Below are 24,535 nucleotides of genomic sequence, written 5' to 3' on the forward strand. Positions count from 1 at the left end.
AAAAAAAAAAAAAAAAAAAAAAACAAGGGAGTATGTTTTCCCCCAAGGCACCAACTCTTGAGGGTTGAAGTCAGAAAATCTAAAATTAATTAAACTTACCTGTTTGCTAAGAGCTATCACGGGGCTAGGTGTGTGCTAGGTGTATTGCTATAAATTCAATACATGGTTGAGCAATTGTAGTTGAAATGTGTCCAGTTTGGAAATGGTGTTAACCTACCTGCCCACATGCCTTCACTCTCCTAGTGGGATGATTTGCCATCAAATCTCTTCTATCCACCAAGCCCCTGCCTATACAAATGGTCTCCCCACCTTCTGTCCTGCTAAATCAATCCTCTTCTTTCCCTCCAATCTGAAAAGAAAAGACTATCCTTCTCCAGAAGCCTTTTTAGGCTAATCCCACTGGGCTCTATTCATTACTTAAGCCTTTTGGGATGTTAAATGAGCTACAGTGCCTAGCTGCAGGATTTGCAGCATGCATTATTATTCTTTTTAGCTTCAGTGTGTCCAAAGGCTTTAAAACATCCCTGCCTAAGCTCCTGCTTCAGGGAAGAATTCTTATCACAGCAAATACAGCCTGAGAAGCAAGACAAAAGGGAAGAAACCTAGGCAGGGCCTAAGAAGAGAGGTAGAAGCTTTAATACCATGCAGATATCCTTGAGATATCCTTTTTTCTTTCCCTAGAATTCAACTGAGTATATTTTTATACTCCATCTATGACTTCAAAAATAATAATGATTGCATCTATATGCTTCTTTTCTCACATGGAACAAAGTTTTCCTAAAGTAAGGAAAGCCTTTGAGATTATTTAACCCATAAAAATGGCAATAAAAGTGTAGAAATAGGTTTCCAGGAGGCATCAGTATGTCGACAAGGTAGTGCTATATGGTGTTTCTATGTGATTCTAAACTTCTGATTTCAGACAGCCATGTGAACGTGTAATGAAGTTATCTAAATCTGCAAATCTAGAATATTGTTAAGATTTAGAAAATGTACACTCTAGTTTTAATCTTCATAGAGTACCTCTCTAAAAATCAACAATGAATTTCCTTGCAAGAAAAGGAAACTGCGGCAGTAAGAGCCTCAGGTGCATGCTTCAGTTATAGAACTTAATATAATGATTCTCTCCTAATTCAATTTTTAGTAGTTCTGAGATTTTTGTCTTTTAAAAGTAAATGGTGACTTAACATAGGGTAGTTCATCTTTCATTTTATCAAGAAGATATTTAATGTATATTTGTTGCCTCATCATTTTTTAAAATAAGGAATAGTTTATTGTAAGCTTCTCCTGCTTTTTAATCTGTTTACTGTAAATACAAACAAATAAATTGAGTTTTGTCAGTAAAAGAATGAGTTTGACTTGGCAGGATTTGAAATGCAGGTGGTCCCTTACAAATCCCAAATTTAACATGTAGGATTGACATCTGGGTAACTGTTTGTATGAATCAATAGCCCTAACTATACTCTCATGTTGCTGGTAACAATATTAAGTACAAAAATATAATTATGTGAGAATTTTGTAACTATTTTTGAAGGAGTATTTTCTTCACCTACTCTAAATAACCCAAAACGATATATTTATATTTGTTTTCTTGTTTTAAATTTGAGACAAAAAATGTTGAAAAGATCGTCTCAGAATATAAGATCACACATCTTTTATCCTTGTGTGTATATATCTCTCCATTTTTCTCTGCTGGATGGTGAAAGTGCCACCATGGAGCAGCATTTGAGAATCTCAGGGTAGAACAGTTGGCATTTACTGAATACCCATTATTCTTAAAGATTTGCTTCTGTCCTTTTTTCTTCTAGAATAGGGGTATGTTTTTTTAAAAAAATCACTGTCAGTCCTATCTGAGTGCATTCCAGAAGTAGATGTGTAATATATAGGCTAGCTTAAAAATTATTTACAAATAATGTTTAAATATTTGTTCAATTTACATTTTTTCCAGACTTTAGTATGAATTTCCAGAGAAATTAATGTATCTGGCCTGGTGCAGTGGCTCATGCCTGTAATTCCAGCACTTTGGGAGGTTGAGGTGGGTGGATTACCTCAGATCAGGAGTTCACGACTAGCCTGACCAGCATAGTGAAACCCCATCTCTAATAAAAATACAAAAAAAATTAACTGGATGTGGTGGCACATGCGTGAGGCCCCAGCTGAGTCAGGAGAATAACTTGAACCCGGGAGGCAGAGGTTACAGTGAGCCAAGATTGTGCCACTGCACTGCAGCCTGGGTGACAGAGTGAGACTCAGTCTCAAAATAAAGAAAAAGAAAGAAGAAAGAAAGAAAGAAAATGAGAAAGAAAAAAGGAAGGAAGGAGGGAGGGAGGGAGGGAAGGGAGGGAGGGAGGGAGGAAGGAAGGAAAGAAGGAGGGAGGGAGGGAGGAAGGGAGGGAGGGAGAGAGGGAGGGAAGGAAGGGAAGAAAGAAAAGAAGGTATCCCTTCAGGCTCTCTTAAAAGAGATATTCAAGAGAGGGACGGGGAAAAGAATAGCTATAGATAAATGAAGAGTCTAAAATCCACCTCTCCAACATCTGTTTTTAATGACATACCTTTCAAACTGTTTCCTCATTTAGACATGAGTGCCTTAAAACAGATTATCAGGTAACTAAAAGTCACTTCGGATGTCAAAAAGCAGAGCCTCATGCCAGTAGCAGAAAAAGATGCCTTATTTGGCTAAGACATGATTTCCTTACTACAGCAGGCACCAGGATCACCTGGAGGGCTTGGTAAAATAAAGATAGCTGGACCCTACCCTAGAGCAGGCCTGACTACTAAGTTAGCGTGCAGTGAAGCTGGAGGATTTGTCTTTGACCTATGTTCTCACCTGAGGCTGTTGCTGCTTGTCTGGAGAGCATCACTTTGAGAATGTGTCATGGGGAGTCAGGAACATGAAAAACTACCTAGAAGATTGTTCAACACATGGTCGACATTCAGCAGAATGAAGAGACTTGAAATATGATCAAGCACAAGAAAAGAAGAGAGATGTATAGAAGATAGGTTGCTGAATAATGACTCTCCCAACCAACCAACTTTACTCTGGCAGCAGTGATGTTCACTCATCAACCGATTCCAATGATGTTTCTGGAGACTGCAGACAGCGAAACACAGCTAACGCCTCTTTAATTTGGAATGGCATTGATATTTTTGAAAGCTGAGATTGCTGTGATGATTTCTATCAAAGCCTGTAATAAGGGTAAAATTAAAGGTCCTCTAAGATCTGTTTTCATCTATAGTTGGTCTGCTCTAAATGTGTGAGTCCTTAAATACAACTATTCTGCATCTGTGTAGTAGTTCATAACCTGGAGCATTCCAGACTTTCTACATTCTCAGCTACCCTTTGAGGTCTTCACACATGTTTTGATTTCTAAGCCATAACAAATGTATTTTATATACATATTTAAATAAGATGATCCTTCTGCCCATGTGGAGGAATAGTATAAGATCTAACAATAGCAATTCCAAGGCTCATCTTTCCTTTGGTAAATCACATTTCAGGCTTTGTTACACAATGGTAATAGCTTTGTGTGTTTGAGTTACTTTTATCTGTTTATACAATAAAAGTGCAAGATTTAAATTCTGGAACACTAAATAAACATCTATTGTCCCAGTTCTGTGTTCAGAAGATTAAAGATACTAAACAAACACTCTTTCAGCTTGATAAAAGCATTAAAAGGGAGAAGAACCACCTTCTAAATAGTTTTTAACTTCTTATTAATCAGAAAGTTTGACTGATAATTGGAAATTCCCTGGAAACAGACAGAAAGGGATCAGTGTTGGCAATAGCCTGGGGAAGCCATTGGACCTTCTTTTAAAGAGGCAATGGGTAGGTCCATCACAGTATTCCAAGAGGTAGAACCACATCACCTCCTTGCTCTGCAATAGAAGAGAGCAGAAATCAAGATGTTTCCAGCCTAAAGGCATATTTTTATATGAAGATTAAAATCTGAAATAAATAAAAGACAAGAAACAAGTTAAAGAATTAAAAGCTAAAAGTCTCCAGCTAAGTCTGAAAAAGAGCATCAGGATAATTCAGAGAAATCTTCAATTAAAGCTCACAGTTGAGAACATGGGAATTGTAGGTTTTCAAGGAAAAGAGAGCCTGGGGCCTAAATGTCTTTGATCACACAGAGGTATCTCTATCGCCACCCCATGGTTCCTCGCCAATTGACACTTACAGGCCAAGGCTACGTAGTCTCTCTTAAAGCAATCACATGACTTCCTTTAAATTAGGGATTGTTAGCTTTTGAATCGAGTGAAATATCAAAAACAAAGGAACGTTTTGAAAGGTAAACACTGAAAATAGCCTTTGTCTATGTTGTTCTCTACAAGTACTTTTTAAAAGATGATCTAAAAAAAGAAGCTGTACAACAGGAGAAAAGCTTAATAAATTACAGTGCATCAATGCTGTGAAACTGTCATTCAAAGTGGTTTCTATGGAAACTATTTGACAACATAGAAAAATCAAATTTATAAAACCAGATAACTAAGTGACATATGTAATGATTTTAACTTCGTAAAATAATATATAAGAATGCAAACAATGACTAAAGATATTATATTAAAGTTAAAATTACATTTCATGTGATTATAAGTAATTCTACTGATTTGCATCATACTTTAGATGGGAAAACACTTGAAGTTTTATATTAAAATATTAATCTTTTTGGCCGGAATCCCATAATTTGTTTTAATGTCCACAGCAGTAAGGAACTAAAAGTCTAGCTTATGGTCTTTTCTTGATGTTTTTATTTTGTCTGTATGCTTTTTTCTTTTTTCTCTAGGAGTGGAAACTCATCAATGCCAATTTTCTCTACTGATGGTGGACCTTTTGTCAAATTAAACACAGCACCTGATGGCAGCTTAATACTAACACCCAGGTGGGTCCCAACACCTGTTCTTAGACTAGTTGTACAGAGACACGGAAGAAGATACATTGTTGGAGCCAATCAGATTTGAATGCTATTACATACTGGTCATAAAACCTTGAAAGTTATTTGACTTATATTATTCTTTAAGTAATCTCAAACTGTATCTATTTAATATTATCTGTTAACATTTTATAATCTTAAAATATATAAGATGTTCAAAAGAAATATTCCATATGTAAATTTCTGGCACACTCATAGGGATTTGACGTGTTTTAACTTTATACACTTTTCTATCCTTAGCTTCACATTAATAAACAATTAAATCACATGGAAAGAAATTGTGAGAACTGGGATAAAACAGGTCCAGTGTTGATCAAACTAAAGAAGGCAGCACAGATTAGCTACCACTAAAAGAAAAGAAAGAGGGAAGAATCCTGATATTCTTTCCTCTTTGTTGGCAAATAGAACATGCATATTAAATGAAGAAGTTTAGACTTCTCGTCGTGTCTGCGTGTTCTCTTTCACTTTTTAATATAAGGTTTATGTTTATAGCCTTTGCTAAGGTTTTAAAAAGCAGCATCTTTTCTGTATCCAAAGAGCTATTTTAGCTTAAATTAAGTCATTTCTCCTATTTGGGTGTTAATAGTAATTCTTGTTGAAATTGGCTTCCTAATTTTCCAGTACGATTAAAGAACAGCTGTGGGTGGGAAGAAGATAACCGCAAGAAGCCACAGCTACTAACAAGGATTTAAGATGCTTTGCTGGTATATTTTGTTTAATGGTAAATATGAAATTAGGTAATTATTCAGTTTTTCATGAAAAGTTACAATTTCTGTGAGCTTAACCAGTAAAAGAATAAAACTGTTAAAGAAGTATTTTTAGTACCAATAAAAGAACTTTGCAGTTGAATGTTTTATGTCAATGTTTGCTGGGCCTTGACTGATATTATGAGTCTCATCGGATATGAAGCAAAGCATCTGCAAGTGAGAAAGCAGGCTTCTAGATTTCCTTTCCTATAAGGCATATCTAAATTTATATTACCATATTGATCCTGAAGCAGTTTGTATGCTGAGAATTTCTTCTATTTTTCATGTCTTAGAGGCATTCAAAAATTTGTAAGAAAAAAATCTTTAAAATCTTTTATGTTAATTATATGCATGCTTCAGAACAGAATTAGCTTATTCTGTGCTTATCAGCAAAATGCCAGTATCATTTTTCCATTGATGTCACTATTATAATGTATGTTTCTGTTATTTGAAAGAGACATCATTTATAGACCTATTTTAACCTTTCATCACATCAACAAGTCAGTTAATTAAATTTCCTTAATCCCTTCCTTAATCAGCCACATTATATTGGGTTGGCAGAAAATCAGACATATGTTCATTTATTTATTCATTTGGTTAATTTATTTATGCATTTATTATTTATTGCATAGATGATTGTGTTTGTAACCTTATGAAAACTGGTGCTTTTGAAAATGTCCTTAAAAAAATAAATAAATAAGAAAATGTCCTTGCAATAGTGATTGTAATAAAAAATAAGTAAAAGAAGAGGATGTCAGGGAAAATGATTCAGACAGCTATAAAAGTCTATTGACCTATATTCCTATTTTTAACCTATTGTCAGATATACGCAAGGCTCAGACCACCATCTCCCACCACTGGTTTAAAAAAAAAAAAAGGAGTTAATTGAGATTTGCAGTTTTATAAATACATGTCGATATGTCTAGACTGATATACATGCATGCACCCTAGTTACTAAAATGATAGACTTCCTTATATTTCAACTAAAATTATTCTGTATTCTAAAGAATATGCCAGTCATACAATATGGAGACATATGATTTCAAATAAACTTTATCATATATTTTCCTGAAACAACTAAATTGCTTTGGTTGGATATATGGATCTTAGATCTTGTTTACGTTGCATTTTCAAAGACCTAAACAGCATACACAATCAGCTGCAGCTAAGTATATAAATGTAAGTCATTGCACTTATATGTGTATTCGCATGTATAATGCGCGTGTTTTAATGTAGCTGATATTTGCAGTGGTTGCCTTTGGAAATATTGGGAACAAGTACTCTAATTTCTTGTGTTATGCTGATCTCTAGTGGCTGGTAAGTATAATGCATTGTGAAGGAAATTTGCCTAGTTTTTGTTAAAATGGAATTCGTGACATTAAAAAAGTTGGTATTTAAATTTCTAAGCAGGTGAAGAGTTTTCAGTAGTTTATGCCTAAGTTTTCTTTTATATGTGCTTGTTATGTGTCTGCCTTCTTTGAAAGCAGCACCTGTGATGCGTTCGTCATTCAATTTCCTGAATGAAGCACACAGCCTCGTACAGTGTTGGGCACGTAATATTGTGGGATTGGCAATACTGAGGCATACTCTGTGTTACTAAATGACGAAAACCAAGATTGGTTCAAGTAAAATAAAAATATCTATCATTTACAGAATTTCATTGTGTATAAGGCCCTGTAATAGTTTTATTGCAAATATTTCTTTTTATTCTCACAACACTCCAATAAAGTACCATTACCCCCATTTTATGGAAGAAGAAACTGGGTCTCAGGGATATTGAGCACCTTCCCCCGAAGTCACATATGGTAGAATAAGGATGCAAACTCACCTCTATTTGACATTAAACTGGGGCTTCTTCAGCTTACTATTCAGCCTCCCTACATTTTGTATATGAGATATTAAGATGTCCCTTTTACTAAAGCAAAAGCAGGATAACCTACACAATGTTTGACTTTAAAGTATTAAGTGTGTAATTTTAAAAATATGATTGTTCTTCTATTACAGTCAACAGTGTTTACAGGATTCTTTGATTCTGTTACAATGTAACCATAAATGTAAGTAAATATGTTTTCCTGTCCCCCTTCAAGCATTCTGTTTAAAATTCTGAATGGACTTTGCATGTCTGAAATTATTTTGCTACCACTCAATTTTCACCATCAGAAATAAATGCTCTTTCTCCAATTATTTTAATAGCTTGTGGAAAAAAACTGGTGGCTCAAGACATCACCTCAAAGATTGCTGGAGGGAGTAATGCAAAAGAAGGAGCCTGGCCCTGGGTTGTGGCTCTGTATTACGACGGCCGTCTGCTCTGCGGGGCCTCTCTCGTCAGTAGTGACTGGCTGGTGTCCGCTGCACACTGCGTGTATGGGTGAGTGTGACGCCAGGTGTCTCCTCCCAAACGAGGTCACCACGGCAGGCACTGCCAAGTGTCCCATTTTACGCAGATTCACAAAACCATCCTACCAGGGAAATCCTGCTTTTTATGACATTATAAACATTCCAATTATTTTCCCATTAACGTCATGTATGAAAAGAGAGATAAATTTTTAAAAATTATTCTGCATTAGATACATATATTAATGATTCTACATTAGGTATAACATCATTAGATCCTTTTACATACATAAAAATAGAAATTTTTGCCAATTCACAAGGTAAGCATTTTTAAGAGTGTGAAATTAGTATTATGTATAGATGTACTGGTTACCATTCCATTTGTCCAATATTTATTGTTAGTAAATTGTCGATATCAGAAAGTATGCTTAGGTAGCCCTCAAATTACAACTATATCATGCTCTAGGAGTTCATGGATATACACTTTGTAGTGAATTAGGATAAAAGTACTTAGTTCTTAAGTCAGGTCTATTTTGATTGCTACCTATTAACTGAAATTTAGAACTAATTCAAGCATATTTAACTCTGTTTTATACTATAATAGAACAAGATACATGTTGAATTTTGGCATTTGTTTTGCAGTACTACAGGAGAGGCCAGAGTGGTTGGAAGTGGGCAGGAGTAAAGGAGGAAAAAATAAATAATCCTGGGCCCAAGAAAATGTTCATTCTCCTCTTCCACATGAAAGATGCCACCTCTTTAGGTAGTCATATAGTTCTGAATTAGGTCAGGAAAAAAGAGCTTCTTCATAGAAGATGTATGAGCCTAACCTAGGACTCATCTCCTGTCCCTATGCCAGTGAGACATCCAATGAATGGCCTTACCCGTGAGGATTAGATTAAGCTTCTCTGTAGCCAGCATCCAGAACCTCTGAGGAAAGAACCATGCCTGCTCAGGCATGGAAGAGGCAGCCTTAGATAATCAGGTTACAAGACTTAACTTTCCTTACACCCACACAGACATTTAAGATCCTTGAGTAAATAAATAAAAATTGTCACACACAGAGATTGTGAAAATTTTAAAGGAGATAAGGAAAGCCAGGTAGAATGAGCATTAACAGATTGTACCTATGCCTAAATACCCTTTATATCAGAGTAAAATTAGACTCAAATGCACAATCCCAGGACTTTGGAGAAAAAGAACCCTCAACTAGATCTCAGGTTTGCCAAATAGCTGGTCTCCAAAGGAGCTATCCACAGCACCATCCCATCTACATCTAAAGCTCTCTCTGATTCTATGGAGATTATATTACAGCCTCTCCCATAACTAAAGTGCACACTCTTGACTTTGTTTCCTTCTAATAATCATATTGTAATTTATTTTTATACTGTAACAAGCGTCTATAGAGGCCATTTTTCCATCCCCTTGCTAAACCTGGCTTTAACCTTTATCTACATATAGTGTTTGCTTTGGGCAAGTCACAGATAGGTAACATCTATATCCTAACTGTGTTGCAAATTAAAGCTAGTTTAGCTAAAGAGTCAGTATTTTCTGTTGCACATATGTAGATCTTAATAAGCTGGCAACCTTGCTATATTAACCTTGAATTTGGAAAATTCCTGTTTAATGTTCTTGCTGAACATATGCTTTCTAAATGTCAATCAGGCTCTAGGTAATATTGGTGATGTCTTTAAATTATCAGTTTTACAGATGTACTTCTAATAGATCAATGGTATCAGTATCATAGCTTTCCAAACCACAAATATATGAAGAAAATAGAAAGGCAGTTTTGCCTAGTATAAAAACACATGTCCAGTCGCTACCAGAGAGGAGTCCGGATCCAGATGCCAAGAGGGGATTCTTGAATCTCACACAGGAAGGAATTCAAGACGAATTGCAGAGTGCAGTGCAACAGATTGTTTATTGAAAGCTCCTGAGTCACAGGGTAGGGCATCCTTAGAAAGCAAGAGAAGGAACACCCTTTAAGTTTTTCTTATATGTGAGTCTTGTCTATGTAAAGACTAAACAAAACTGTGTCTACATGAGAGTAAGCTTGATAAAATTTATTATTCTATTGATTTAGAGAAAAGTCCTTGACATTGCAGGGTGTCAAAGCATAGTTATCTTGAAAGCATATATTGTTATGGGTGTTGAGACATCTGGACTTTCCATTGTCGTAGGAATATGCCCTTGTAGGTATCTATAAGCTGCTTTCTCAACTGTAAACATTTTATGACTATGGGTAGTGACCAGCAAGGAATGTGTCTTGTTCGTCTTAAGATGTGGCTGAAGTCAAAGTGGTGTTACTTTGGCTCTCCTATGCTCCTGCTTCTCCAACACAATCACATAGGACATTAAAATGTCTTTTCACACTTTCAACTTAAGCACAAGCAAAGGTAAGTTGTATTAGAATTGTGATGAATTCAAAGTTATCCTTACCTACCATGCATTTTACTCTCCTTAGGCATTCAAAGGAATTATTTTTTTTTCCTCTAGTGCCTAAGAGTTTTCTTGCTTTCTATTCATGTCTCCACCAAAGAAAGTTTCTGATATTCTTTTAGATTGTTTAATCAAAAACTGTTTTTATCAGTGTGTTGATATTGGCTCTTATCTGTCTATTTAAAACCCTAATTGTGCTATGAAAAGCTTAATTTCCTAATAAAAAGAGTAACCCAGATCAAGCAACTTATTGAACTCATGCTACGCAAGTGGCTTGCCCTCAGTGTAAACCTTTTCCAGGTGTTTTAACCTGCAGGTGGTTAAATGGTTTAATTGAACAGCTCTTCTGTTTAATCTTATCATCAACCCTTCATTTGCATTCCTCAGGCTAAGTTCTCCTGAATGCTTCTAAATTAGCTTCCTCCTGTTCTGTTTTTCTATTATGGTGTTGTCCTTTTACAACCTTATAAGAAGGATTTGGAAAAGGGTGGGCCAACCTTGTTGTGCTTTAAAGGGCAAGTATGACTTTGAACCAAAGGACAGGATTTCAATCCTATATATGCAGCCAACCACATGTGTGATTATGGACAAGCAACTTAGTATCTCCAAGTTTCAGTTCCTCATCTGTAAAAAGTTCATAAGGATCTCTATCTTACTTGTCAGGACAACAATCAGATGCTGCAATGCCTTTGCCTACCACAATTCATTGCAAGAATGTGCAATAAAATGTTTATTGTGTTGCAGTTCCTGGATAGGAAAGCTCTATGAAAGACGAGGTCAAGTGTTGCACAACAGATATTAAGCATATTTATATTCAGAAATTTTTACATTTATGTAATTTCAAACATGCATAACAATTGCAAAAATAGTACAAAGAGCTCTTTATACCTTTACTCAGACTCACCAATTGCTTACATTTTCCTCTGTATATTTTATTATCATCCCTTTCTAAGTCAGGAGACTTCTTTTTCTGAACAATGTAGTAGTAGGTTAGATGTATTTTTATATTCTCAAGTACTCAGTGTATTTTTACTAAAAACAGGGGTATTTCCTACAGAATCACAGCAAATCATGGATATTTAACATTAACAAAATACAATTCTAAAATTGTCAGAAATATCCTCTTTATTTAATTCATATTTGCCATGTTAGAACCAATTCAGGATAATGTATTGCATTTGGGTGCTACACTTTGTTTCATCTCCTTTAGTCTAAAGTAGCTCCTTTCTGTATTTCTTTTTTATAATATTTTCGAATACAGGCCAGTTATTAGGTAAGAAAATTCTTCTATTTGGAAAAAATAAAATAAAATAAAGAAAAACCCTTCAAGCTTACTCCTTTATCAGCCTTAATATAGTCCCACTCTTTGAGAACTTCTTTTATTTTCCGTCAAAATAAAGTGCTCTAGGTTAATCTTGTGCTTTTTCTATCCTAGCCCTCAAGTCAACCTCTCCATAAAAAAGCCTTATTTCTATTTAACTAATTTCAGTTATTTCTGTATTTTGGTAACCATGTTCTTGTGTGCTTGTGTCCTTTTCCTAAAACTACTCAATGAACAAAGCTATATTATACACCTAAAAATATAAACTCAAAACAATGACTCCAATTCAAATAGAATGTTACAGGATAAATTCTCATCTTGTCTTCTTCTGCATTTTTACCTGTTGATTCCAATACCAAAAAACATTGTTCCTGTTATCCACAAACTATTGATGTATTTGCTGGAAAGCCTGGAACACAAAAAGGAGTTTGGTAATTGCTAATTCACAGTACTGCATAAAGCAGACTCATCAACCAGAATTTAATATTTGTTTTCCATTCTTTTTTCCTGCTGACATATAGCAAAATGCATAAACTTAAGTATACAATTTGATGCATTTTTTTAAATGCGTGCACCTGTTAAACTGACATTTCTCTCAAGATATAAAACATTACAATCATCCAAAAAGTTTCTTCATTACCACTTTCTAGTCACTCACATCCCAGCTTCCAGAAGCAAATATTGAGTCACTTGGATGGGCAGTCATATATAGATTTATAGTCTGGATCACATTCATTGAATAGACATCTATTAAAGATGAAATTAATAATAAGGAGCCTCTTGCTAATATCTCATTCTTTAATTTGGCTTTTCAGAGCAGACCAGAAACATCACGTGCATTACCTGGTTTCTTATTGAAACAATTCCTTAAAACATATGTTAACATTCCTGAAATAAATTTCATATATGACGTATTTGGGGCATACTATTTATACTTTATTTAGTCCTCAATTTATACTTTTTATACTTTATATATACTTCTATAAATACTATTTATACTTTATTTAGTACTCAATTCATCATTAAATTGATTTAACTAATAAAACTTTGAAAATCAACTTTTTAAATCATTTATAACAAAATAACGTTACTTGATACTATAATTACAATTTAAAATTTTAATTTTTTTAATATAAAATTTTAACTTTTATAAATATATATTTATGTGTTCTGTGTTCTGCTTAAAGCATTTGAGGCATTCAAAATGAATTTTAAAAAATTTAAAAGTTTTTCAATACCTAATTTCTACTTAAGCCTACCCTAAAATATACATTTAATGAGTTTAATTTTATTTTTCCATTTATCTACTTAGAATCTTATCACTCTAGGGAGTTAGGCTTGTAATATACCGTGTTCTTCAGAATGCAGAAATACTATAACATCATTTTAAGATTGTAGTAATATTTGCAGATAAGAAAAGAGGAAGAGCATTTTCTTAGGACAATAGAGACTTCTTTTTAAAATTTTATTTGTATAAATTTATGGGGTGCAAGGGTAATTTTGTTAAATGGGTAGATTGCATAGTGATGAAGTCAGGGCTTTTAGGGTACCCATCATCTGAATAACATACACTGTACCCATTAATTTCTTAATATCCACACCACCACCCCCACAGCACCAACCTTCTAAGTCTCTATTATCTATCATTCCATACTTTATGACCACTATACATTATTTGGCTCCCACTTGTAAGTGAGAATATTTGATCTGAGTTGTTTCACTTAAGTTAATGGCCTCCAGTTTCATCCATGTTGCTACAAAAGACATGATTTTATTCTTTCTCCTGGCTGAATAGTATGTTATGGTGTATATATATATATATCACATTTCTCTATCCAGTCATCTGTTGATGGACACTTACATTGATTCAGTGTCTTTTCTACTGTGAATAGTGCTGTCGTAAACACATAAATGCAGATATCCTTTTGATATACTGATTTCTTTTCCTTTGGATAGATTCCTTGCAATGGGATGACTAGATCAAATGGTAGTTCTATTCTTAGTTGAGAAATAGTCATAGACACTAGAGATTTCAAGGGTAGGTTAGTAATATTGACTTTTGGTTAGAGCTTAGATCTTGGATCCTTTTCCAAAATATTTCAAGTTTTAGCTGCTGGTCACCTTTTTAAAAGTTAATATTATCTTTCTGTATCACTAAGACTTTTTAGATGTATGTCTTTATTAGAGGTTTTATCAACTTCCAATCTTGTGTTTCATTGTAAAATTATGTATTCTGTAAGTTTCTCTTGACCCTTATTGTGCAATTCATTTCCATGACACCATTCTATTAGTACTATTTTTAATAACACATTTCTATTTAGCAGGTATCTCATTATAATTATTAGTGCATTCAGAAATTTTATTTCCTATAAGTTTCTATCATATCTCTGAAGTTACCTCTACTTTGATAATTAATTCGTCATCTTCGGTTACATTGTTGAGCCTCCTTTTTTCTTAGTTATTTTGCATAAGCACTTGGTACACAGACAAGGAATATTTTAATATTTAGAGTATGAGACTCTAAATATTAAAAAGAAAAAGAGCTGGGCAGGGCGAGGAAGACTGAGGAAGAAGAGAGAGAAATGATGTGAATTGATATCAACTCTACCTCTTTACCTGAGTGTTATGAGGAACCAGTGGTAATGTTCGTTCCCTCCTGTTCTTGGATTGCTTACTGTTTTTTATATATCCATTCAATCAGATGACATTTGCTGTGCTAAGCATTTTTCTAAGTTTGGGGGATGATAGTGCTATACAGACCAATAAAATCCTTGCACTGATAAGGTTTAGATGACAGGTTAAGGCTGAAAAACATTCAAATAAGTACTTTAGCAGTGATGCATACAATAAAGAAAAATAAAAGTAGTATGAACAGAAAGTATTATAAGAGCAAAAAGGTTGTTTTCAATACAGTGTTTGGAAAAAGCTTCGCAATTGAAAATGGAAGGAAAAATCTAAAGAAATGCAGGAGAATGTTACACAAATTTCGTGGAAGATAACAGCAAACTGTGCTGCTCTGGGGTAGAAGTGAGATAGACTTCTTATTCCAGACACCTCAAGAAGCCCTGCTGCTGTTGCCCAGAAAGGGTTTGGCAGAGTGGCACTGACAAGTCTGGAACTATGGATTGAGCCCTGGAGAGAACTCAATAGGCTATGGTAAACAGGATGAAGGACCATTTGGAGGGCTGAAGAGTGACATTATCCAATGAGGCTAATGTGTCAAGATGGGACAAAAGTTGGGAGGAGCAAATGTGAAATCAGGGAGACCAGTTACAACCATAGATGAAGAAGCTGAGGAAGTGGCTGGATCTCATTAGTAAGTTCTGATGGGTAGAGTCATCCACATTTATTAGTAATTATGAATATGGAGTAAGGGAAAGAGAATGGAGTGAGTGTGGATATCATTTACTGAGACAAGGAAAACAAGAAGAAACAGGATTGGAAAGAGTAAGAGTTTTATATATTAAGTTTGGGACTTCCTATTAGACATTCAAGTTGGTATCAGCCAATGATGTCAGCATATGGACATACAAATCTAGTTGGAGGGAAGAAGTCAATAATTAAAATACAAATTTAGGAGTGTAAATTAGTTCAACCATTGTGGAAGACACTGTGGCAATTCCTCAAGGATCTAAAACTAGAAATACCATTTGACCCAGCAATCCCATTACTGGGTTTGTAATGAGATTGCTATAATGGGATATACCCAAAGGATCATAAATGATTCTGCTATAAAGACATATGCACATGTATGTTTATTGTGGCACTGTTCACAAGAGCAATGACTTGGAACCAACCCAAATGCCTATCAATGATAAACTGGATAAAGAAAATGTAGCATATATACACCATGGAATACTATGCAGCCATAAAAAAGAATGAGTTCATGTCCTTTGTGTGGATGAAGCTGGACATCCATGTCTAAAACATGGATGAAGCTGGAAACCATCATTCTCAAAAAGCTAACACAAAAACAGAAAACCAAACACCACATGTTCTCACTTATAAGTGGGAGTTGAACAATGAGAACACGTGGACACAGGGAGGGGAACATCACACACCGGGGCCTGTCAAAAATAGCTGGAAGAGGGATAGCATTAGGAGAAATACCTATTGTAAATGATGGGTTGATGGGTGCAGCAAACCATCATGGCACGTGTGTACCTATGTAACAAACCTGCACATTCTGCACATGTACCCCAGAACTTAAAGTATAATCATAAAAAAAGAAGTTTTCTATATATTGTCGATATTTAAAATAATGACTTACATAAGATTAAGGCAGACCTAGGGATATTTTAAAATTTAGAGTTTAAGACAAATAAAAAAGAGCTGGGGGAAAGAGAAAGACTGAGGAAGAACAGAGAGTGAAATGAAGGGGAAATCACAAGTTCATGGCAAATCCTGAAAGTCAAGTGAAGAAAAGAGTTCAAAGATGATTCCTTAAGTTCCAGGAATAATCTACCAGGTCAATTATGCTCAGGAGTGTTGGCTTACTTCTGGTTTCTTGTGCTTACTTCTGTTTCTTACACAAATAAGCATATACCCATATTTTAAAAACAGATTTCTACTTAAAATTAAATAAAAATACTCACCTATATGAAACTCTTTTCCTTACTCATGAAAAGGAAAAAGAATTAAACATATTCTTGTTGTCTACCCTCCTTTTATGATAAAACTGCCTTTTGTGCCTGTTAAATTTTCTCTTTTGAGTTTTATGGTGGACACCTGGTCTTTCATAAACAACTCATTTCTTTTAACGAGGGTAATTATGATGATCATTATCTGATAGACACCTTGCTAAAACCTGGCCATTGTTATTTCATTTAATCTGGCTTCTTTGTACTTTCAGAATTGCCCCTGATATTCTTGAAAACAACTTTCTTACTCTCTGGCAACAACACTATGTTTCAGAAGCATTCTGATTTTCAGTTGCCTTAAATATTAGAATTGGCTAGTCATCTAGAAATCCTAGTTATATTCAGAGGACAATAAAAATAGAGACGAATAATGTGGTCCTGGGTGTAAACGTCAGTGTTGGCATTCTGCAAATTTCTTGAGGTTGCTGTCGTGACACCTGTAGTAATCGTAAAACAGGAAAATGTTTTAATTTACAGTTATGGATATTTGCTTTCTACTACATTGAAATTCCCACTTACAAATGGACATCCTGATGCTAGAGTGCTGAAGTTATTTTCACATCAGCACATAGCCACATACCTCGGGGATATCACTAATTTATCTTACCTGTGCTGCTTCTACATCCCAGGAAATGTGCTAATCTTTGAGGTTACAGAGATCAGGAGCGTATGTTTTTCTGCCCTCTCCAACCAATGCTTCTCTTTCTCTTGCTACTGGGATAAATATCTTGCTCGTGCCGGACAGACAGCGAAAAGCAGCAAAAATTCAGCCAACTTCTACCTAAAGATGCCCTATCTTTGCTATCTTTAGCCTCTACTGTATTGCGGATTTCCTATTCAAAGTGGTTCACACCTTCTCCTATGTGCATATATCTTCTGTGCTATAGCTCTTCCTTCCTTTACTAGAAAGAAGATGCTTTGAGACAATATTTTAAAAACATAAAACATCCCATCACTTCATCTAAAATGATTTTTCTGAAGGCTGTCTTCCCCTACCCCTCAGATTTGGGTATATGAAACAGCTAGGAAGTTTTCTGCATTGCTCAATATCTCAACAGTAATTAAAAAGTACAAATTGTTGAGTGCCACTCCGACTTTCCGTATTAGAATTTCTGGAAATGAAAACTAGAAATCTAAAGTTTCAGAAACTTTGTCAAGTGATTCATAAAACTTAAGAACCATTGTCTGTAAGCTCTGTATTCAGTGGTCATTTTCCACCAAGGAAAAGCTCTAAAACTACTGCCAGAGGTGATAGAGAAAGAAGTTCAGAAATAGAACACCAAAGAAGAGATTTCGCTCTGTTCACTCTCCCTGCATAGGCTAAGGTAGATACGGGAATCCCAGGGTACATAGAAGTAGGGTGCGGTCAGTATGTCTGAAATTATCAAGATGCCAAGGATGGCTGAAGTACAGATTCCTCTGACGTGGAGAAGGGAAACACGAACACTCTTGACAAGCCTCTATGGCACCGTAATGACTTCCTGGCTCAGTCTCTGGGCCACTTAAGCAGCAGCCACCAACCACGGAGTAGGACAACTTCCCCGACCTGGGCCCAGGGAACATAACAGCAGAGCACATCTCTCCTTCTTGCCCACCACGTCTCCAGTCCTTCCTTTCAGTTCTCAATCCCCCCCACAGCACCCCACTCATAGCTGTATGAGGCACCCCAGTCACTGGTTTAAGTGCAGGCTCTAAAGTCAGAAAGCTCCAAGTCTCCCCCTACCATTTAAATAATCAGTGCCTCGTTTGTTCTGATTGTAAAGTTCTGATAAAGATTAAATGAAGAGACACAAAGTTCTTGGTACTGCACTTGGCAACAAGTACTATTCTGTTGCTACAGATCACTTAGGTATATTTCTTCAAGTTTTAATTCAATGTGGTTGTCACTGGATGCTCACTGAATGCTTGGACACTCATTGGCTTACTGCTGACTGCTACTTGACCAAACATGAGAATTTTGTAAATAAAACAAAGTGATGGATAGATAGACGTAAGTAACTTCATGCCCTTTATACATCTGTAAGTGACTTGGACTTTAATATTTAAATACCACATTAAACTAGGCATTTGCAACTGTTAAGAATTGAATTAATAGCTCTGCCTAGGACTGCAATCATTGAATTTTACCTTCATTGTGAATATGGTTTAACTGGCTTGATTCCAGCTGATAATTCCTTGGTGTGAATAAATTGCAGGCCAATAACACATTTAAAAATCTTTGCACACTTTCAAATTATAATGTAGTATCCAATTTAATCTGTTCTACAACACAAGTGTTATATTTACTAATTATTATAGATGGCTAACATTACATATGGAGATTATTCAAGTTTATATGTTAGATTATAAAAATCATAATAATGCATACTGCTTACCTTAACTATATGTGAATTCAATGACTCTGTAAATGGAGACTACATCTGAACTTCCTTCCATTACACTACAGCAGTTACTGCAGTTGTCTGAAAAAGCCTGGACAGAGACACAATTTCCACAGTGAAATGTGACCTAAGGCAGAGGCTCTCCAACCTAACCATATATTATACATATTAGCACACATTTGGAGATTTAATTTTAAAAGTATTTTTACATTGTCTGGTGATCTATTCCAGACCCATTATATTAGAACTGGGCCGGGGGGAGAGGGGGAGGTGGAGAAGTAGGTATCAGCATTATTTAAAAGCATGTCAGGAGACTGTAACATACAACCAGAATTGAGAACCACAATCAAAAACTAGAGATCAGCAGATGACTTAAGAGAAGTGAAAGAGAGAGACTGGCACTAATTAACACTTTCTTTATGTTGTGATCAGAAAAATAAAGATTTAAGAAATATTTTTAGAGGACAATTCTTCAGAGAAATTGAAGAACATTTCAGGATAGAAACATATTCTGAAATGTCTATGATGAAGATCTTCTAGAAAGTAACCGCTTTGGATGGAGAGTGTCTCATATTTCTTCATTCCAATTTTCAGGAGAAATTTAGAGCCATCCAAGTGGACAGCAATCCTAGGCCTGCATATGGCATCAAATCTGACCTCTCCTCACACAGTCTCTCGGTTGATAGATCAAATTGTCATAAACCCTCATTACAATAAACAAAGAAAGAACAATGACATTGCCATGATGCATCTGGAATTTAAAGTGAATTATACAGGTAAAAAAATCACTTTTGGTCATCTTATCTGCCAAAATTAATTCAAAATTAGATTTGAAATATTATCAATATCAATGCGTTAATGTATTAAAGTTAGATAATTTGTTACATAAGTCATTAGAACTTAAATGGGATTAGGGAGTAGAGAGGAATATATGAAATTTCTTTCATCAGGATGTTTAAATTCAACTTTCTGGAAAAAACCAGTAGAATAAAATTCTTTGAACAACCTATAACAGTAAACTCAAAGGAGCAGCTCAGAGAAATAGCTGATGTTATTATGCATGCCTTCTCTATTTCTCCTGTAAAAGAAAGGCAGTTTCATTTACCAAAAATGCCAGAGTAAGACATCAACTGAGAGAAGAGCTTATGGTCTGTGGAGAAAGTGAGTAAGAATTAAGTTATTCATAGGATGAAGTTTTTAATGGAGATTCAATAATAGTATCAGAGTGGCAAATGAAGGACTTCCTCCAAATGCCTGGAAAAATGTGCAAGGAATCCCCTGATAAGGTGAACTTTATCATGAAGGGCTCTGCTCAGTTCCAACCTTTATTCCCAAGTCTTTTTCAATGCCCATTTAGGATAAAATGTTGCCATCTCTTGTTTTCACAGAGTTTGATATAAACATGCATCATAGCACTTAGCAAAAGCAGACTATTTCTCCGGTTAGTTGTATATCCCTGTCTTTGAGGGTAAGCACCGTGTCTTACTCATTTTTGTGTCTGCCCTTGGATTTACATGTAGTGGGTGCTTAATAGTGCCAGTAGGCTTGTAAATTGATGAAACAAGGGCTTTAAAAGTGACCAATGTCAATGCTTCCATAATTGCCCCATAAAATAATCTCCTAAAAGCTTTTTCAACATGGAGATAATTGGGGAAAATAAAAAAGCCTCAGAACATTTGCCCAAGTTTCTATTAATTGATGCTAAAAATCATCTTTACCAAAATTTTTACAGAACAGGTACCACTTTCTATTGAGCACCATAATTTTATTAAAAAATAAAATATAGATGATTACCTCCAGAACTATACAGGTAAAAAAAAAATCACTTTTGGTCATCTTATCTGCTTACTTTAACTATTTGTGAATTCAATGACTCTCTAAATGGGAGAATGATTCCATTACACTACAGTACAGAACTAATACATTTTTTACACTGTTCTACTGTTTTACATTGTTTTTAATCTATTCTACAACACAAGTGTTATCAAGTTAATAAGGAGACTTGTAAAATACCCTAAAAGGCCACTAGTGGTAGCTGATCTACTGTCAAAATAAATGCTGCTCTGAAATGCCTACTTCCCCCAAGACTGATGTCTAAAATTTGTACGAGTAGGATAAAACAAAAAGACAAGGTTTTTAGATTGTTGAAAATGATTGATTTTTAAAATTTGTCAGAAATTCTTGTAAATATGTTCTTTCTTTTTCTTTGTTTGTTCATTTTGCTGTTATTTTTTTTTCCAGATTACATACAACCTATATGTTTACCAGAAGAAAATCAAGTTTTTCTTCCAGGAAGAAATTGTTCTATTGCTGGTTGGGGGAGAGTTGTACATCAAGGTAAATTATCAGACTCAAAAAAATAAAAAAACTTACTGGTGGAAAACATGCTATCACAATGTCCTGTGAATACTTTAAACATTTTTGCAATTCTTATATAACAATTTTGCAATATCTTCTAAAAGTACTGTCAAGTATGTATGTATATGTTTAGGGCTGTACACCTAGAGTTTTCAAAAATATACTTCTAGACTTTGTATATTTGTATAGTTTTTAAAAATTTCTTCAGCTTGCATAATGTTATAAAACTATAATCTTTTGAGGGGAAATTCAAGTGTCCCCCTAACCCAATATTTAGTTTTAGTATTATGAACACTCTGATAAAGATAAAAAAAATACTTCATTAAAATGAACATAAACTAAAGTTACAAAAATTTATTTTGGCAAAACACATGACAAACTCTCATCACCTGTCACATTTTCCAAACTAATAAAACTATCTTTATTTATGATGTAAAGGCCTTACACTCACATTTCCTTAAAATGAAAAAGGAATCTCTTCTAACTTGGACATGCTAATTCTGCTTATTGACAAGAAGACTCAGATTTGACATGACTCAGTACTCACATTTAATATATTCTTACCTATTGTAAGAGAAAGCACAAAGTTCTAAGTCAAATGCTTTTCTGGTAATTCCTACAAAAGTTCTTTACAGCAGTGACACTGTAATGGTGAAAATGTTTCATGTCTACTGTCCATAAAGTATATTGAAGTCTAAGACTGTATATTCATATATTTCTCCCACTTGACAACTATTATGATTTATTAAACTTGAAATTTAAACAGTAAAAATGATTCCTAGATAGATATTTTCTCTTTTCTGACTTGAAGCTAAAAGTCATTTATGACCACAATTTAGGCTCTTCAAAAATAAATTAACAAAATTTAAAACTCTTTATTCTATAGGAAGTGTTTTTTGTTGTTGTTGTTGTTGTTTGGGTTTTTTTAAAGCTGAGTAAATGTGGCTCACATTTGCTTATTGTTCTTAAAGACATATGTCTAATTGACTTAAGAAGGTCTCCAAGAGTGCTATGGAGCCAGAAAATAAAATGTATTTGAGACTAATTTCACTTAGGAATAAACAGAAAGATCACGTTTAAATATTTCTTGGGTGATGGCAATTTTCATATATTTTATGAACTTTGCTTTATGATTTCCATATACTTAATTTCATAAAATCCCAGTTTTCCATCTTTTGATTATAGTATGCTAATTAATTAGCTAGGACAACCATGAACATATTGTTCAATAGGAAGAAATAGGTGATATTAGTTGGTTAAATTAAGGCAATCAGTAAACAGACACTGATCAAATTTTCCTTTACCAGTTTTATCATCTACAAAACAAATTTTAATTGATTGACAAGCAACCAAAGTGGCCTTGGTTTTTATTATAAAATTAAAGTCTGCCAGCCCATCCTGGATCCTCACAGAATGGGTAACAGTGAGATGCCAAAATTTCTCCTCCATTTTAATCTCTCCAATTCATTTTCTTAACCTATAGTCCATTGTCAGACTTGAAATGTTATCTGATAATGTTTACTCCATGTTCACTGCCATGCTGGTACCTTGAAATTGATCATTGTGGAAGTGTTTACACCAGTAAAATGAGAAGAAGAGCCATGGGAACTTCCATTTTTCTGAGATAGTTGATATATAATTATCAATGCACTACTGAGTCATATATATGCTGTCTTGCATCTAAATTACACACACACACACACCCTCATGTATGTATGCACAAACACACTTTTTGCTTTCTTCATCTTTTTAGTGCATGGATTAAATTTAGCTAGAAATGAGGTATCATAAAATTTTGCAGCATCAATGGCTGTCAAATGTGCTAACTTCTCTTTAACATTCTGCCTCTCTTGAGGAAGCAAATAGAAATGCTAATTATTAGAAAGTGCTTATCATGTACCTTTTCTGGGGCACTAGACACTCTCTGCAAGACAAGGTGCGGCTGGAGTTACAGAGAACTAAACTTTATGTGACCGCTGGCACGATTGTGCAGAGCAGGAAGGTGAACTTGCAGTATTTCAGCACACACACACAGAGATTCATACTTCTAGTGGATGAATCATTCTGTCAAAAGCAAGCAAGTACACTCTATTTTATTTACAAAAAATACCTCCTTTCTCTTCACCTGGGTATGGATAACAAGCTGATTGCCCCTAGACCAGGGCAAAGTGCGTCTGAGCTTTGTCCCCTGTTCAATGTGCACCTGCTCACTCACACAGAACCACAAAGAAGCTGAATGCTATTATACAGAAGTGAGCACCTCCTCAGGTGCCAAATGAAAAGCACTTCTGGATTTCTGAGCCGTTGCTAATTTCGATGAATGAAACACTTTGTGTCGGTAAGCTATTTCCCCTATGAGCAATCCTGTAACTGTTTAAAATCACTGAAGATGCCTGAAGACCTTGTAGTCTAATCCACTCTTCCTACTAGCCCTTTGGTAAGAAAGAAGAGCTTTCCTGTTATCCATCTGGCAAAATCCACAGATGAGCTTTATTATGTGCTTTGGTGTGCAAGGTTTAGTATTTAGTTCCATTATATATGCACACAGTACTCAATAGTGAGAGTGAAATGTTGGAATAAATAAGACTGACGGTAATTCATTCAAGGATGCATGTTGATTACTTCTGACTGGCTGGCTGCATTATCCATTTTGAGCAGGTCCTACTGCAAACATATTGCAAGAAGCTGATGTTCCTCTTCTATCAAATGAGAAATGCCAAAAGCAGATGCCAGAATATAACATTACTGAAAACATGATATGTGCAGGCTATGAAGAAGGAGGAATAGACTCTTGTCGGGTAAAGATGTAAAGCTGCTCACTGTACATTTTCAGAAAGCACCGGTGTTACAGTTATTTCATTGCTTAACAATAATTTGGGAGTAAAGAAATCATCAAGGTTCTTTAATCTTGTAATCTTGTAAGAGAGCTTCTCTTACAAAACCGTTACTTTTTTTGCCTATTTGCATAATCCTCTTGATTAGACCTGAGCACTAGAAACAAATTACTTTTTAAGAAAAGAGATTACAAGTCAGATGTCTTTGGACATTGTCTAGATGAATACATGCATAGCCTAGTTAGAGTCAGTTTACAGCTAACCAACGTGGAAGTAAATAACTTAATAGACTGGCATAACCCTGGCTCTGGTTTTTATGTTATTGTTTTCACTTTATATGAGAGATGTAATAACTTGAACTTGCTGTAGTGGTAATGTCGATACTGCGATAAATTTGAAGTGTCAATAGCTCTTGACCTGTGTGACCATTAGAAAAATACTCTTACCCATATACTACCTTCATTGAAACATCTTGCCACCTAAAAATAGTATGCCTGTCTATTAGCTCCAGGAAATCCAAAAACACACAATAAATAAAAAGGGAAGTTCTGCTA

At 35.0% G+C, this 24,535-nt stretch overlaps 1 protein-coding gene across 3 annotated transcripts in view; it reads left to right on the forward strand.

The window, feature by feature from the left end:
* Positions 1-24,535, forward strand: part of TMPRSS15 (transmembrane serine protease 15) — a 135,170-nt gene that overhangs the window by 105,548 nt on the left and 5,087 nt on the right. For all 3 annotated transcript variants that reach the window (XM_037742433.1, XM_037742443.1, XM_037742438.1), the window contains 6 exons: positions 4,782-4,877; positions 7,679-7,728; positions 7,868-8,042; positions 19,384-19,565; positions 21,031-21,126; positions 23,806-23,945. In XM_037742433.1, coding sequence (XP_037598361.1) covers positions 4,782-4,877; positions 7,679-7,728; positions 7,868-8,042; positions 19,384-19,565; positions 21,031-21,126; positions 23,806-23,945 — 739 coding nt within the window. The remainder of the gene's footprint in view (positions 1-4,781; positions 4,878-7,678; positions 7,729-7,867; positions 8,043-19,383; positions 19,566-21,030; positions 21,127-23,805; positions 23,946-24,535) is intronic.

Source organism: Cebus imitator, unplaced genomic scaffold (genome assembly GCF_001604975.1).
Source record: "Cebus imitator isolate Cc_AM_T3 unplaced genomic scaffold, Cebus_imitator-1.0 Scaffold7, whole genome shotgun sequence".
NCBI lineage: Eukaryota > Metazoa > Chordata > Mammalia > Primates > Cebidae > Cebus > Cebus imitator.